At 44.2% G+C, this 17471-nt stretch overlaps 1 protein-coding gene and 2 long non-coding RNA genes across 4 annotated transcripts in view; 1 reads left to right on the plus strand and 2 right to left on the minus strand.

Moving 5' to 3' along the window:
* LOC139609478 (kinesin heavy chain-like) overlaps positions 1 to 17471 on the plus strand; it is a 37980-nt gene that overhangs the window by 7908 nt on the left and 12601 nt on the right. Inside the window, exons 18-21 of the mRNA XM_071464128.1 lie at positions 61 to 131; positions 201 to 310; positions 414 to 515; positions 596 to 656. Coding sequence (XP_071320229.1) covers positions 61 to 131; positions 201 to 310; positions 414 to 515; positions 596 to 656 — 344 coding nt within the window. The remainder of the gene's footprint in view (positions 1 to 60; positions 132 to 200; positions 311 to 413; positions 516 to 595; positions 657 to 17471) is intronic.
* LOC139609832 (uncharacterized) lies at positions 1486 to 7524 on the minus strand. 2 transcript variants are annotated; one of them, XR_011685371.1, is made up of 4 exons: positions 7174 to 7524; positions 3672 to 3805; positions 2767 to 2806; positions 1486 to 2643 (listed from the first exon to the last, which is right to left on the minus strand). It is a non-coding gene; the product is annotated as an uncharacterized lncRNA (long non-coding RNA). The 2 variants fall into 2 exon arrangements; XR_011685370.1 differs by lacking the exon at positions 7174 to 7524 and having other exon boundaries at positions 1489 to 2643; positions 3672 to 3963.
* On the minus strand, positions 9511 to 16696 carry LOC139609831 (uncharacterized). The gene is made up of 2 exons (XR_011685369.1): positions 15555 to 16696; positions 9511 to 9837 (listed from the first exon to the last, which is right to left on the minus strand). It is a non-coding gene; the product is annotated as an uncharacterized lncRNA (long non-coding RNA).

Raw genomic sequence — 17471 nt, forward strand, 5'->3', positions numbered from 1 at the left:
ATACGCTCATATTTCAGAAAATTGTTATTGGTTTATTTTTTTTTCTTTGTTATTTCTCAGAGAAAAGACATGAGATGTTTGGGCTGGAGAAGGAGGACATCAGCAGACTGGATGGAGGCGAGGAGATGAAGGTGACCTAAAAAAACACAGTCTGCTCACAGCAGGAACTGGTTGTGTCACTAATGTGTTCTTTCTTCCAGAAAACGCTGGAGGAGCAGCTGGAGAACCACAAGGAGGCTCATCACAAGCAGCTCAGCCGCCTCCGAGACGAGATTGAAGACAAGCAGAGGATGCTGGATGAGCTGACAGAGTAAGGAAACATCAAGACAGTATAAATATACTCCCTGCCAAGAACAACAAAGTCTGTCATGTTGTTCAAGTATTTATTTTTGCCTCTTTTGTTTCTGTCAAAGTCTAAACCAGGGTTTGTTACTGGAGCAGGAGAGACTCGTGGCAGACAATGAGAAATTGAAGGCTGAAGAGCAGGAGAAGGATGCGAAGCTGCAGAAACTCATGTAGGTGCCAGTTTACAGTTGATGGAGCAGCTTAATATGTTTTGTTGTTTGTGTCATAATATGTGTGTTTGTGTGTCCAGGCTGCAGAATGAACAAAGAGAACTGGCCAGAGAGGAGTTGAAGGGGCTGGAGGAGACTGTGGTGAGTCTGCTGAACAAAATAATGTGTGTTTGCGTGTTAAATGTAGTTCCTCCAAGTAATTTGTAGAATCATGCCTTTGTGTGTTAAATGTGTAAATGCAGTTCTTCCATATAATGTCTGGCACTATGCTGAATGGGGTTCCTCTCATAAAATTGTGGACTTTTATGGTATTTGTATAAAATTCTAAAAAATTTTAGTCCCTTGTGCTTTAAGTCCCTGCTGCTATTCCTGTCACCCATAGTGTTGTTTTTTGTGGTTGTTATTTTGTGGGCGCCCACAGTGGGATGGGCCACTTCATGTCTTCAGAGGTGAGACAGAGAGAAACGGCTTGGGATTGAGAATGATTCAATTTTTTTTTTTTTGGTTTGCTATGTGAGCTTGTGAATGTAAAGTTGACAGTTGATGGACATGCAGTGTCAGTTGGTGTACAAGAGTGTGTTGTGTTGGTGGTTGGGAATGCAGAAGTTGTGGGTTCAAGGCCAGTTATTGGTGTGTGGGTCTATTTGTTGCTGAGAGAGATAAAGACCTTGCTTATTCGTATTACTGTTCACAGCCAACACCCAAGGACACACTTGAAACCTTGAAAAAAGAGCATGCTGTTGTGTCAACTTCAGTGGCTCAGAGTGGTAAAGCATTACACTAGATAGTTAGAGTTTCTAGGGTCAAGTCTTGGGTAGTCCATCTACTTTTGATGACCAAAACTGGAAACCTTTAAAAAAAAGACTTTTTAATTGTTCATTTTAACTAGTTCCATAGCTCAGGGTGTTTGGGGGCTATTTTAGAACGTTGGTAATAACCTGTCGGCTGGTTTGCTCCAACACCTAGATGACAGAAAATGTTAAAGATCATCTTTTCTTGTGTGCAAGGAGATAGAGCACTAAACTCAAGGTTTTGAGGTTGGTGGTTCAAACCGCAGGGAGGGATGCACGTTTTAAAGTTCAACACTTAGAAGAAAGATAGAATACTTCATAGAAATTGTAATAAACATTGCCCCTTACCCAGTGGTAAAAAAAAATTAACTTTATGGGACAGCACTCAAAGGAAAGAGTCAAAAGGTCTAACAAAGTCTTTCTAACTGTGGCTAGCTTGATAGCTCAGAGGGCTAGAGCTCTACCCTGTTGTCGGAGGTCCTGGGTTCAAATCCCACAGAAAGATGTAACTTTTAAACTTCATGAGACAGCGCTCAAAGGAAAGAGTCAAAAGGTCTAACAAACTCTTGATAATTAAGGCTAGCTTGATAGCTCAGAGGGGTAGATCTCCACCCTATTGTTGAAGGTTGTTGGATCGAATCTGACAGACAGATGTGGTTTTTAAACTTCATGGGACAGCGCTCAAAGGAAAGAGTCAAAATGTCTAACAAAGTCTTGGCAACTATGGCTTGCTTGATAGCTCAGAGGGTCAGACTTCTACCCTGTTGTTGGAGGTCCTGGGTTCGAGTCCCAAGAAAAGATGCAGCTTTTAAAGATTCCACTTTTCAAGTCCCACACCCAAAGAGTAGCTTCAAATGCAAACCCAAAACTGCTCCAATTGGGGAGGAACTTGTGGTGTAATGGGTTCGTTCCTCTCCACAATGTGGTCGCCTGGCGACAACCCCGTAGTCCCTGGTTCGATGCCAGCTCGTGTCCAAACGACAAAAACCCAATTCCGCAGTAGGGAATGGGTGAGGGGGCCGTGTCCCCTCCCCAAGGTTTGGAGAGATGAAACCAGAGGGTTATATTACACAAAACAACATTAGCCTTCAAACTGTTTTATTAAAACATACATGAATCAAAGTTGTGCAGGGAGGTGTACTGGCAAGATACAAAATATTTCAAATGTTGACTTGTTGCTTAAAGGCCTGAGATAGGTGGCTTTAAGCAATAAGTCAACATTTGAAATATTTTGTATCTTACGTTCGAGCTGAAGCGCAGGAAGGCCGTCTTCTCCGTCCGTCCGTGGCTCTGTGGAGCGTCTCTGGTCCCCTCCAGGCACTGGACCGGTGCAGCATCTGAGTTAACGTACAAGAAAGCTGAGAGTCAAAAATTGAACAATAAGAAAGTTTTGTACAATTAAAAGCTGAAACTCAAATGTCAACGTGAAAAATTGCATATTGTTGTGGATTTGGACTGACCTGAAGGCTCCTTGTCAACGTGCCATTGTTCTGCAGCCATCTACAAAGCAAAAGAGAAAATAAGTGTTAATAATCTCAATAAATTTGATTTATTAGTTTTCAACTAAGTGCATAGAGACGCAAAATGAGCATTAACAGAGGCAGAGTGACTACAAAGATGTAAAACAAGCACAAAGAGTGTCAGAATGACACAACAAAGACGCACAAAAGGACAAAAAACTGAAGCAAAATGATGACAAAAAAGCACAAAAGGACAACAAACAGAAGCAAAATGACTCCAAAGAAGCACAAAGGACAACAAAGAAGCACCAATGACAACAAAGAGACGCAAAATAACTACAAAGAAGCACAAACAACAAAAAAGAAGCACAAAACAACAACAAAGAAGCACAAAGGACAACAAACAGAAGGAAAATGATGACAAAGAAGCACAAACAACAACAAAGAAGCACAAAGGACAACAAAGAAGCACAAAACAACAACAAAGAGACGCAAAAGGACAACAAACAGAAGGAAAATGACTACAAAGAAGCACAAAGGACAACAAAGAAGCACAAAAGGACAACAAACTGAAGGAAAATGACTACAAAGAAGCACAAAGGACAACAAAGGAGCACAGAACAACAACAAAGAAGCACAAACATCAACAAAGAAGCACAAAACAACCACAAACAGAAGCACAGTGACTAAGATTTGATGCAAAATGACAATGAAAAGATGCAAATTGACGAGCGATAAAAAGTGAATAATGTAGTGAATGTTGTTTGTGATGATCTTTGTAGACACAAACAGCGCTCTTGATTCCAAGGCAGAAAAATAAGTAAAATGGCAGCACGCTAAATACAAAGTGATTACACAGAGATAGTTTTAAGGTTGAAAGATGTGTACGCTGGAGCAAAACTCACCCGTCATAGCTGAAAGCTGACCCCCTGGTTTTTTGTTCACCTTGTGTTGATTGATATCAGCGTGGACTGCGATTTTTTGGGCTCCATGGATGATATTTTCCAAAGTAAATAGTTCCTTCAGAAAATGTGTTTGTCTGAGAAGGCAAACACAGAGAGCAAGAGAGGGAGGAGGGGTCAAGAGTGCACAATCAGCACACCTGAGGAGTTGTTGTTCTTCTGTGTGTTTGTTGGCGGCTGAGTGTATGTGAAAAGGTGGATATCGCCACCCAGTGTGTGAGAGTGTGTAGTGTCATGGCTTTAGATCAAGTGAATCCTGAAGAAAAAGAATATAAATATCAAAAATATATTATTCCTAATACTAATAATGATGATGATGGTTACACCCTATTCCCTAATGCTGTCTGTATTATAAAAGCTAGCAATCCCCTTGTAATTTCCCTGAAATTGTGTCCTGTGCTGCATGATGATTTTAGACTCCATGCCTGCCCTGCCTCAAGTTGTATTTCTTGGTCTCTCCCTCTGTAAATAATATTTCCTACAACGCATGAGTATATGTTGTATATCTTCCAGAGTGTTACACCACTGACAAAGATTTGTTGGACTTTTCACTCCTGAGGAGTTGGGGTGGAGCATACACAAGTGCACGCGCGCGCACACACACACACACACACACACACACACACAGAGAGAGAGAGAGAGAGAGAGAGAGACCAGATTGAAAAGCTTTGTTGAGTCTGAGTGAGTCTAACATTTGTAGATACAAGCTGGTACCAAGAGAACATCAGCAGCCGAGCGCTCTCCCTGCTTCTAAACTGTTTCTGACAGAAGATTTTGGTATCTTTGACTTTAAGCAACAACTAATTATTTCAAATATTTTGTATTTTACATCAGAGCCCAAACACTGGAACGGCGTCTTCTCCGTCGGTCTGTAGAACGTCTCCGGTCCCCTCCAGGCACTGGACTGGTGCAGCACCTGTGTTAACGCTGCCTGAGAGCTTGAGGCTGTTGGTTCAATCAAATGGCCAATTTTTTTTGCAAAAACTCCAATCCTGGTGGCTCAAGGGGTTAAGTGCCTCACAGGGTAATTGGAGGGCAAGGGTTCAAACCCCATCTGACTCAAACCTTTTTGAAGGCCAGAAACCAGAGGGTAGTCTTCAGATTGCTCAAAGAAGTAGTTTTCAAAAAACTGATGTGATAACTCACAGGGATGGATCTCTACCTCTGTTGTTTGAGGTTGTAGGATTGAATCCCACAGAGGGATTTTGCAAGTTTTAAACTTCATGGGACAGCACTCAAAGGAAAGAGTCAAAAGGTCTAACAAAGCAGTGGGAACTATGGCTTGCTTGATAGCTCAGAAGGGTAAATCTCCACCCTGCTGTTGAAGGTTGTTGGATTGAATCCCACAGCGGGATGCAGTTTTTAAACTTCATGGGACAGCGCTCAAAGGAAACAGTCAAAAGGGCTAACAAAGTCTTCGCAGGTATGGCTTGCGTGATACCTCAGAGGGTCAGACCTCTACCCTGTTGTGGGAGGTCCTGGGTTCAAATCCCACAGGTGGATCTGACTTTTAAACTTCATGGGACAGCGCTCAAAGGAAACAGTCAAAAGTTCTAGCAAAGTCTGAGTAACTATGACTAGCTTGATAGCTCAGAGGGATAGAGTTCTACCTTGTTGTTAGAGAGCCTGGGTTCAAATCCCACACAAAGATGTAACTCTTAAACTTCACACTTTTAAAGTCCCCCCCCCTCACACCCAGAGAGTAGCTTCAAATACAAACCGAAAACTTCTCCATTCAGGGAGGAACTTGTGGTATAATGGTTAAGTTCCTCCCCACAATGTGGTCGCATGGGCGACAACCCCGTAGTCCCCGGTTCGATGCCAACTCGTGTCCAAATGACAAAAACCCAATTGGGCAGTAGGGAGTGGGTGAGGGGGCCGGGTCCCCAACCCCGTAGTCCCTGGTTCAATGCCAGCTTGTGTCCAAATGACAAAAACCCAATTGGGCAGTAGGGAATGGGTGAGGGGGGCCATGTCCCCTCCCTGAGGTTGGGAGAGGCAAAAGCAGGGGGTTATGCAACCCACAACAGTTAAATTTCAAATTATTTTTTTTTTTTTATATTTATTAAAACATACATGAATCAAAGCATGCTGGTAAGGGAGGCGTGCTGGTAAGATACAAAATATTTGAAATGTTCACTTGTTGCTTCAAGGCCTGAGATAGGCAGCTTTAAGCAACAAGTCAACATTTCAAATATTTTGTATCTTACGTCCCAGCTGAAGCGCAGGAAGGCCGTCTCCTCCGTCCGTGGCTCTGTGGCGCGTCCGTGGTCCCCTCCAGGCACTGGACCGGTGCAGCATCTGATTTAACGTACAAGAAAGCTGAGAGTCAAAAATTGAACAATAAGAAAGTTTTGTGGAATTGATAGCTGACAGTGAAATGTGGAGGTGAGAAATTGCATATTGTTGTGGATTTGGACTGACCTGAAGACTCCTTGTGAATGTTCCATTGTTCTGCAGCCATCTACAAAACAAAAGAGAAAATAAGTGTTATTTAATTTGATTTGGTGTTTTTTTTGCAAAAAATGTGGATAAAGATGTAAAACAAGCACAAAGAGTGGAAGAATGACACAACAAAGACGCACAAAAGCACAAAAAACACAAGCAAAACCACAAGAAAGAAGCACAAAGGACAAGAAAGAAGCACAAAAGGACAACAAACAGAAGCACAATGAGGACAAAGAAGCACAAAGGACAAGAAAGAAGCACAAAAGGACAACAAACAGAAGCAAAATGACTACAAAGAGACGCAAAACAACCACAAACAGAAGCACAGTGACTAAGATTTGATGCAAAATGACAATCAACAGATGCAAATTCACTAGCAATTTTAAGTGAATGATGTAGTGAATGTTGTTTCTAATGATCTTTGCATACACAAAGAGCACTCTTCATTCAAAGGCAGAAAAATAAGTAAAATGCCAGGATGCTAAACACAAAGTGATTACACAGAGATAGTTTTAATGTTGAAAGATGTGTCCGCTGGAGCAAAACTCACCTGTCATAGCTGAAATAATGATATTTTTCAAACTAAATTGTTTCCCTTAGGAAATGTGTTTGTCTGAGAAGGCAAACACAGACAACAACAGAGGGAGGAGGGGTCATCAGTGCACAATCAGCACACCTGAGGAGTTGTTCTTCTTCTGTGTGTTTGTTGGCGGCTCAGTGTATGTTAAAAGGTGGATATCGCCACCCAGTGTGTCAGAGTGTGCAGTGTCATGGCTTTAGATCAACTGAATACTGAAGAAAAAGAATAAAAATAGCAAAAATACATTATTCCTAATACTAATACTGATGATGATGGTTACACCCTATTCCCTAATGCAGCCTGTATTATAAGACCTAGCAATCCCCTTGTGATTCCCCCTCTCTGCTTCTAAACTGTCTCTTACAGAAGATTTTGGTATCGCAGACTTTAACCAACAACAAATATTTTTTATCTTACATGGGAGCCTAAACACTTGAATGGCATCTTCTCTGTAGGTCTGTAGAACGCCTCTGGTCCCCTCCAGGCACTGGACTGGTGCAGCATCTGTGTTAACACCGCCTGAGAACCTGAGGCTGTCATTTCAATGAAATACCTAAAGTTTTTTCCAAAAAAAATCCAGCTCTGATGGCTCAAGGTGTTAAATGCCTTACAGGGTAATTGGAGGACAAGGGTTCAAATCCCATCTGACTGAATCATTTTTGAAGGCCACAACCCAGAAGGTAGTCTTCAGATTGCTCGAAGAAGCAGTGTCCAAAGGAGTGACATGGTGGCTCACAGGGTTAGTGCTAAGTTTTCAGGTTGTGGGTTCCATTCTCAGTTACATTTTAAGTAGAGCAAGTAGAGAAAAAGACTCAAAACCTTACAATGACACTTTCACGGTGTACCAACACCAGTGGTTTATGGTGTTTGTGGGCTACTCTGGAAACTCAAAGGTTGTAAGTTCAAATCTTGCTTATTCTTTTTACTTTTGGCGTCCAACACCCAAGGACAGACTTGATATATTTAACAAAGAATGGGTCATTGCATTAATGCCAGTGGCTCAGAGTGGTAGTGTGTTCCACAGAAAAGTGAGGGGTTCTTGGTTCAAGTCTTGGATAATCCATCTACATCATTTTTTGATGTCAAAAACTGGAAACCTTTTAAAAAAGACTTTTTATTTCTTCATTTGAACTAGTTCCAGAGCTCAGAGTGTTTGGGGGCTATTTTAGAACATTGGAAGTAACCTGTTGGCTGGTTTGCTCCAATACCTAGATGACAGAAAATGTCAAAGATCATTTTTTTCTCATGTCTAACTTGGTAGCTCGAGGAGCTAAAATGCTCTTCTCTAGATTTTAAGGTTGGAGGTTCAAATCCCCCAGGGAGGAATGCAACTTTTAAACTTCATGGAACAGCAAAGGAAAGAGTCAAAATGTCTAACAAAGTATTGGCAATTGTACCTAGCTTGATAGCTCAGAGGGATAGATCTCCATCTTGTTATTTGAGGTTATGGGATCAAATCCCACAGGTGGATGCAACTTTTAAACTTCATGGGACAGCGCTCAAAGGAAAGAGTCAAAAGGTCTAACAAAGTGTTGACAACTGTGGTTTGCTGGATAGCTCAGAGGGGTAGATCTCCACCCTGTTATTGAAGGTTGTTGGATCAAATCCCACAGTGGGATGCAGTTTTTAAACTTCATTGGACAGCGCTCAAAGGAAACAGTCAAAAGTTCTAACAAAGTCTGAGCGTCTATGACTAGCTTGATAGCTCAGAGGGATAGAATTCTACCCTGTTGTTGGAGCGCCTGGGTTCAAATCCCACAGGTGAATGTAACTCTTGAACTTCACACTTTTAAAGTCCCCACACCCAGAGAGTAGCTTCAAATACAAACCGAAAACTTGTCTGTTCAGGGAGGAACTTGTGGTGTAATGGTTAAGTTCCTCCCCACAATGTGGTCACATGAGCGACAACCCCGTAGTCCCCGGTTCGATGCCAGCTCGTGTCCAAATGACCAAAACCCAATTGGGCAGTAGGGAGTGGGTGAGGGGGCCGTGTCCCCAGCCCCGTAGTCCCTGCTTCGATGCCAGCTTGTGTCCAAGTGACAAAAACGCAGTTGCGCAGTAGGGAGTGGATGAGGGGGCTGTGTCCTCTCCCCCCCAACCCCGTAGTCCCCGGTTCGATGCCAGCTCCTGTCCAAACGACAAAAACCCAAGTCCGCAGAAGGGAATGGGTGAGGGGGCGGAGTCCTCACCTCCCCAACCCCGTAGTCCCCGGTTCGATGCCAGCTTGTGTCCAAACGACAAAAACCCAAGTCCGCAGTAGGGAATGGGTGAGGGGGCGGTGTCCCCACCTCCCCAACCCCGTAGTCCCCGGTTCGATGCCAGCTCGTGTCCAAACGACAAAAACCCAAGTCCGCAGTAGGAAATGGGTGAGGGGGCGGTGTCCCCACCTCCGCAGCCCCGTAGTCCCAGGTTCGATGCCAGCTCGTGTCCAAACGACAAAAACCCAAGTCCGCAGTAGGGAATGGGTGAGGGGGCGGTGTCCCCACCTCCGCAACCCCGTAGTCCCAGGTTCGATGCCAGCTCGTGTCCAAACGACAAAAACCCAAGTCCGCAGTAGGGAATGGGTGAGGGGGCGGTGTCCCCACCTCCGCAGCCCCGTAGTCCCAGGTTCGATGCCAGCTCGTGTCCAAACGACAAAAACCCAATTTAAGTGGAGGGGCTGCATAACTTTGTTTGATATATGTTTTATTAAAACAACTGGAAGGTTAATATTGTTTTGTGTAATATAACCCTCAGCTTTATTCTCTCCAAACCTCAGGGAGGGGACACGGCCCCCTCACCCACTCCCTACTGCCCGATTGGGTTTTTGTCATTTGGACACGAGCTGGCATCGAACCGGGGACTACGGGGTTGGGGGGACACGGCCCTCTCACCCACTACGCAACTGCGTTTTTGTCATTTGGACACGAGCTGGCATCGAACCGGGGACTACGGGGTTGGGGGGGGAGGGGGGGGGACACGGCCCCCTCACCCACTCCCTACTGCGCAACTGCATTTTTGTCATTTGGACACGAGCTGGCATCGAACCGGGGACTACGGGGTTGGGGGGGAGGGGGGGGACACGGCCCCCTCACCCACTCCCTACTACGCAACTGCGTTTTTGTCATTTGGACACGAGCTGGCATCGAACCGGGGACTACGGGGTTGTCGCCCATGCGACCACATTGTGGGGAGGAACTTAACCATTATACCACGAGTTCCTCCCTGAATGGAGAAGTTTTCGGTTTGTATTTGAAGCTACTCTCTGGGTGTAGGGGACTTTAAAAGTGTGAAGTTTAAGAGTTACATCTTTGTGTGGGATTTGAACCCAGGCTCGCCAACAACAGGGTAGAACTCTATCCCTCTGAGCTATCAAGCCAGTCATAGTTACTCAGACTTTGTTAGAACTTTTGACTGTTTCCTTTGAGCGCTGTCCCATAAAGTTTAAAAGTCACATCCGTCTGTGGGATTTGAACCCAAGACCTCCAACAACAGGGTAGAGGTTTGACCCACTGAGCTATCAAGCAAGGCATATTTGCCAAGACTTTGTTAAAACTTTTGACTCTTTCCTTTGAGCGCTGTCCCATGAAGTTTAAAAACTGCATCCCTCTGTGGGATTCGATCCAAAAACCTACAACAACAGGGTGGAGAGCTATCCCTCTGAGCTATCAAGCTAGTCATAGTTACTCAGCCTTTGTTAGAACTTTTGACTCTTTCCTTTGAGCGCTGTCCCATGAAGTTTAAAAGTTGCATCTACCTGTGGGATTTGATGCCATAACCTCAAACAACAGGGAAGAACTCTATCGCTTTGAGCTATCAAGCTAGCCGCAATTTCCAATACTTTGTTAGACATTTTGACTGTTTCCTTTGAGTGCTGTTCCATGAAGTTTAAAAGTTACATTTATCTCTGTGGGATTTGAACCCAGGACCTCTAACAACAGGGTAGAGCTCTATCCCTCTGAGATATCAAGCTAGTCATAGTTACTCAGACTTTGTTAGACCTTTTGACTATTTCCTTTGAGCGCTGTCCCATGAAGTTTAAAAGTTGCATTTCTGTGTGAGATTTGATCCCATAACCTCAAATAACAAGAGGGAGATCTATCTCTCTGAGCTATCAAGCTAGGCACAATTGCCGATACTTTGTTAGACATTTTGACTCTTTCCTTTGCTGTTCCATGAAGTTTAAAAGTTGCATTTCTCCCTGGGGGATTTGAACCTCCAACCTTAAAATCTAGAGAAGAGCATTCTAGCTCCTTGAGCTACCAAGTTACATATGAGAAAAAATGATCTTTGACATTTTCTGTCATCTAGGTATTGGAGCAAACCAGCCAACAGGTTACTTCCAATGTTCTAAAATAGCCCCCAAACACTCTGAGCTCTGGAACTAGTTCAAATGAAGAAATAAAAAGTCTTTTTTTAAAAGGTTTCCAGTTTTTGACATCAAAAAATGATGTGGTTGGATTAACCAAGACTTGAACCAACAACCCCTCACTTTCCAGTGGAACACACTACAACTCTGAGCCACTGGGGTTAACACAATGATCCATTCTTTGTTAAATATATCAAGTCTGTCCTTGGGTGTTGGATGCCAAAAGTAAAAAGAATAAGGAAGATTTGAACTTACAACCTTTGAGTAGCCCACTAACACCATAAACCACTGGTGTTGGTACACCGTGAAAGTGTCATTGTAAGGTTCTGAGTCTTTTTCTCTACTTGCTCTACTTAAAATGTAACTGAGAATGGAACCCACAACCTGAAAACTCAGCACTAACCCTGTGAGCCACCATGTCACTCCTTTCGACACTGCTTCTTCGAGTCAGATGGGATTTGAACCCTTGCCCTCCAATTAGCCTGTGAGGCACTTAACCCCTTGAGCCACCAGGATTGGAGTTTTTGCAAAAAAATTTGGCCATTTGATTGAACCAACATCCTCAAGCTCTCAGGCAGCGTTAACACAGGTGCTGCACCAGTCCAGTGCCTGGAGGGGACCAGAGATGTTCTACAGACCTACAGAAAAGACGCCGTTCCTGTGTTTAGGCTCCGATGTAAGATACAAAATATTTGAAATAATTGGTTGTTGCTTAAAGTCAAAGATACCAAAATCTTCTGTCAGAAACAGTTTAGAAGCAGGGAGAGCTCTAAGTTGCTGATGTTCTCTTGGTACCAGCTTGTATCTACAACAGTTAGACTCACACACTCACTCACTCACTTTTGTATCTTACATGGGAGCCTAAACACTGGAACGGCGTCTTCTCCGTCGGTCTGTAGAACGTCTCCGGTCCCCTCCAGGCACTGGACTGGTGCAGCACCTGTGTTCAATTCAATTCAATTCAATTTTATTTGTATAGCGCCAAATCATAATATACATTATCTCAAGGCACTTTACAGGGTCAGGTCAAGACCTTACTTTGTTAAAGAGAAAAACCGAACAGTTCCCTCAAAGAGCAAGCACTCGCTGACAGGGCGGAGGAAAAAGTCCCTTTTAACAGGAAGAAACCTCCAACAGAACCGGGCTCAGGGTGGGGGGGTCTGCCTTGAGCGGTTGGGTTAAGGAGAAGATAAAAAGAGGGGGTGGGGGGAGGAGAGAGGAGAGAAGAGAGAGAGAGAAAGACCAGGAACAGCTGTTTAGGTAATGGTGTTATCAATAATAATGACAGGTAAAAGTGGTTAATAGTAAAGATGAGTAGTGGTGGATCTGGATCCTGCTGCTCCAGAGGCAGAGATACCTGCAGAATGAGGACAGAGAGAGAGAGAGAGAGAGAGAGAGAGAGAGAGAGAGGAGAAGCACAAACTACGGGAGAGAAAAAAAAATACAAAGTTAATGGCATGAAGTCATCGAGAGAGAGAGAGAGAGAGAGCGCCCAGTGAATCATGGGAATCCCCCAGCAGTCTAGCTCTATAGCAGCATAACTAAGGGATGGGTCAGGACATACCCGAGCCAGCCCTCACTATAAGCTTTACTAACTAACATGACTTTTGTGATGACAGAGGAGTCATTATTAACATGAACAAACTGGAGTCTATCTGACAGATATGACTTAAACCAGCTTAGTGCGGTTCCTTTGATGCCGACCATATGCTGTAGTCTCTGTGATAGAATCTTATGATCGATGGTGTCAAATGCAGCACTAAGATCTAGCAGGACAAGTATAGAGACAAGTCCATTGTCTGAGGCTATGAGGAGATCATTGGTAACCTTAACCAGAGCTGTTTCTGTGCTATGATGGACTCTGAAACCTGAGTGAAAATCTTCAAACAAACCATTTCTGTGCAAATAATCACATAACTGGTTTGCAACAACCTTCTCAAGGATTTTGGAAATAAAGGGGAGGTTGGATATAGGTCTATAATTGGCTAAAAGATCAGGATCAAGAGTAGGCTTTTTAAGTAGAGGTTTAATTACTGCAACTTTAAGAGCCTGTGGTGCATAACCTGTTGATAAAGATAAGTTAATCAGACTTGATAAAGAGGTGTCGATTAAAGGAAAAACTTGTTTGAACAGCCTTGTTGGAACAGGGTCTAGAAGACAAGTCGATGGTTTAGATGACGAAACGATTGAAGCGAGCTCAGAGAGATGTACAGGAGTAAAAGAGTCAAACTATAAGGCAGTTACAGTGGACTCTGAGGCTGCTGAACTGGACAGTACATCTGAGCCAGCTGTGGGGAGGAGATGGTGAATTTTTTCTCTAACATAGACAGTTTTATTTGTAAAGAAGCTCATAAAGTCATTAGAACTGAGGGCTAAAGGAATAGATGGATCAACAGAGCTGTGGCTGTCTGTCAGCCTGGCTACAGTGCTGAACAGAAACCTGGGATTGTTCTTGTTTTCTTCTATCGATGAACAATAGGATGTTCTGGCTTTTTTTTATACGCCAATAGGCTGTCTTTCCAAGCCTTTCGAGATTCTTCCAGGTTAGTAGAACGCCACCTTCTTTGTAGTTTCCTTGAATTTTGCTTTAAAGCTCGTGTTTCTGAGTTGTACCACGGAGCTAGCCTTCTCTGACTCACTACCTTCTTCATCAGAGGGGCCACAGTATCTAGAGTTGCACGCAGTGAGGCTACAGTACTGTCAATAAGCTCATCAACCTGTGTGGATATGAAGTTAAGAGAGCTGTTCCCTACTGCATTGATACATGGCAGTGGGCTAAGTACTGATGAGATCCTTTCTTTAAATTTGCTAACGGTATTGTCAGACAGACACCTGCTGTAATGGATTTTTTCCCCAGATGCTGTGTAGTCCATGACTGAAAACTCAAATGTTAACAGAAAATGGTCAGATAACACCGCCTGAGAGCTTGAGGCTGTTGGTTCAATCAAATGGCCAAATTTTTTTGCAAAAACTCCAGCCCTGGTGGCTCAAGGGGTTAAGTCCCTCACAAGGTAATTGGAAGGCAAGGGTTCAAATCCCATCTGACTCAATCCTTTTTTTGAAGGCCAGAACCCAGAGGGTAGTCTACAGATTGCTCAAAGAAGTAGTTTTCATAGAACTGATGTGATAGCTCACAGGGATAGCTCTCTACTTCTGTTGTTTGAGGTTGTAGGATCAAATCCCACAGAGGGCTTTTGCAAGTTTTAAACTTCATGGGACAGCACTCAAAGGAAAGAGTCAAAAGTTCTAACAAAGTCTTGACAGCTATGGCTTGCTTGATAGCTCAGAGGGTCAGACCTCTACCCTGTTGTTGGAGGTCCTTGGTTCAAATCCCACAGGCGGATGTAACTTTTAAACTTCATGGGACAGCGCTCAAAGGAAAGAGTCAAAAGTTCTAACAAAGTCTGAGTAACTATGACTAGCTTGATAGCTCAGAGGGTCAGACCTCTACCCTGTTGTTGGAGGTCCTGGGTTCAAATCCCACAGGCGGATGTAACTTTTAAACTTCATGGGACAGCGCTCAAAGGAAAGAGTCAAAAGTTCTAACAAAGTCTGAGTAACTATGACTAGCTTGATAGCTCAGAGGGATAGAGTTCTACCTTGTTGTTGGAGAGCCTGGGTTCAAATCCCACACAAAGATGTAACTCTTACACGTCACACTTTTAAAGTCCCCCCCACACCCAGAGAGTAGCTTCAAAAACAAACCGAAAACTTCTACATTCACCGAGGAACTTGTGGTATAATGGTTAAGTTCCTCCTCACAATGTGGTCGCATGGGCGACAACCCCGTAGTCCCCGGTTCGATGCCAGCTCGTGTCCAAACGACAAAAACCCAAGTCCGCAGTGGGGAATGGGTGAGGGGGCGGTGTCCCCACCTCCCCAACCACGTAGTCTCCGGTTCGATGCCAGCTCGTGTCCAAACGACAAAAACCCAAGTCCGCAGTGGGGAATGGGTGAGGGGGCGGTGTCCCCACCTCCCCAACCCCTTAGTCCCCGGTTCGATGCCAGCTCGTGTCCAAATGACAAAAACTCAAGTCCGCAGTGGGGAATGGGTGAGGGGGCGGTGTCCCCACCTCCCCAGCCCCGTAGTCACCGGTTCGATGCCAGCTCGTGTCCAAATGACAAAAACCCAATGGGGCAGTGGGGAGTGGGAGAGGGGGCCCTTCCCCGTAGTCCCCGGTTCGAGGCCAGCTCTTGTCCAAATGACAAAAACCCAATTCAAGTGGAGGGGCTGCATAACTTTGTTTGATATGTTTTATTAAAACAACTGGAAGGTTAATATTGTTTTGTGTAATATAACCCTCAGCTTTCATCTCTCCAAACCTCAGGGAGGGGACACGGCCCCCTCACCCACTCCCTACTGCCCGATTGGGTTTTTGTCATTTGGACACGAGCTGGCATCGAACCGGGGACTACGGGGTTGGGGGGACACGGCCCTCTCACCCACTACGCAACTGCGTTTTTGTCATTTGGACACGAGCTGGCATCGAACCGGGGACTACGGGGTTGGGGGGGGAGGGGGGGGGACACGGCCCCCTCACCCACTCCCTACTGCGCAACTGCATTTTTGTCATTTGGACACGAGCTGGCATCGAACCGGGGACTACGGGGTTGGGGGGGGAGGGGGGGGACACGGCCCCCTCACCCACTCCCTACTACGCAACTGCGTTTTTGTCATTTGGACACGAGCTGGCATCGAACCGGGGACTACGGGGTTGTCGCCCATGCGACCACATTGTGGGGAGGAACTTAACCATTATACCACGAGTTCCTCCCTGAATGGAGAAGTTTTCGGTTTGTATTTGAAGCTACTCTCTGGGTGTAGGGGACTTTAAAAGTGTGAAGTTTAAGAGTTACATCTTTGTGTGGGATTTGAACCCAGGCTCGCCAACAACAGGGTAGAACTCTATCCCTCTGAGCTATCAAGCCAGTCATAGTTACTCAGACTTTGTTAGAACTTTTGACTGTTTCCTTTGAGCGCTGTCCCATAAAGTTTAAAAGTCACATCCGTCTGTGGGATTTGAACCCAAGACCTCCAACAACAGGGTAGAGGTTTGACCCACTGAGCTATCAAGCAAGGCATATTTGCCAAGACTTTGTTAAAACTTTTGACTCTTTCCTTTGAGCGCTGTCCCATGAAGTTTAAAAACTGCATCCCTCTGTGGGATTCGATCCAAAAACCTACAACAACAGGGTGGAGAGCTATCCCTCTGAGCTATCAAGCTAGTCATAGTTACTCAGCCTTTGTTAGAACTTTTGACTCTTTCCTTTGAGCGCTGTCCCATGAAGTTTAAAAGTTGCATCTACCTGTGGGATTTGATGCCATAACCTCAAACAACAGGGAAGAACTCTATCGCTTTGAGCTATCAAGCTAGCCGCAAGTTCCAATACTTTGTTAGACATTTTGACTGTTTCCTTTGAGTGCTGTTCCATGAAGTTTAAAAGTTACATTTATCTCTGTGGGATTTGAACCCAGGACCTCTAACAACAGGGTAGAGCTCTATCCCTCTGAGATATCAAGCTAGTCATAGTTACTCAGACTTTGTTAGACCTTTTGACTATTTCCTTTGAGCGCTGTCCCATGAAGTTTAAAAGTTGCATTTCTGTGTGAGATTTGATCCCATAACCTCAGATAACAAGAGGGAGATCTATCTCTCTGAGCTATCAAGCTAGGCACAATTGCCGATACTTTGTTAGACATTTTGACTCTTTCCTTTGCTGTTCCATGAAGTTTAAAAGTTGCATTTCTCCCTGGGGGATTTGAACCTCCAACCTTAAAATCTAGAGAAGAGCATTCTAGCTCCTTGAGCTACCAAGTTACATATGAGAAAAAATGATCTTTGACATTTTCTGTCATCTAGGTATTGGAGCAAACCAGCCAACAGGTTACTTCCAATGTTCTAAAATAGCCCCCAAACACTCTGAGCTCTGGAACTAGTTCAAATGAAGAAATAAAAAGTCTTTTTTTAAAAGGTTTCCAGTTTTTGACATCAAAAAATGATGTGGTTGGATTAACCAAGACTTGAACCAACAACCCCTCACTTTCCAGTGGAACACACTACAACTCTGAGCCACTGGGGTTAACACAATGATCCATTCTTTGTTAAATATATCAAGTCTGTCCTTGGGTGTTGGATGCCAAAAGTAAAAAGAATAAGGAAGATTTGAACTTACAACCTTTGAGTAGCCCACTAACACCATAAACCACTGGTGTTGGTACACCGTGAAAGTGTCATTGTAAGGTTCTGAGTCTTTTTCTCTACTTGCTCTACTTAAAATGTAACTGAGAATGGAACCCACAACCTGAAAACTCAGCACTAACCCTGTGAGCCACCATGTCACTCCTTTCGACACTGCTTCTTCGAGT

The sequence above is a fragment of the Trachinotus anak genome, unplaced genomic scaffold (assembly GCF_046630095.1).
Source record: "Trachinotus anak isolate AG129_WGS33_773 ecotype Australia unplaced genomic scaffold, CSIRO_AGI_Tana_v1 ptg000026l, whole genome shotgun sequence".
Classification (NCBI taxonomy): Eukaryota; Metazoa; Chordata; class Actinopteri; order Carangiformes; family Carangidae; genus Trachinotus; species Trachinotus anak.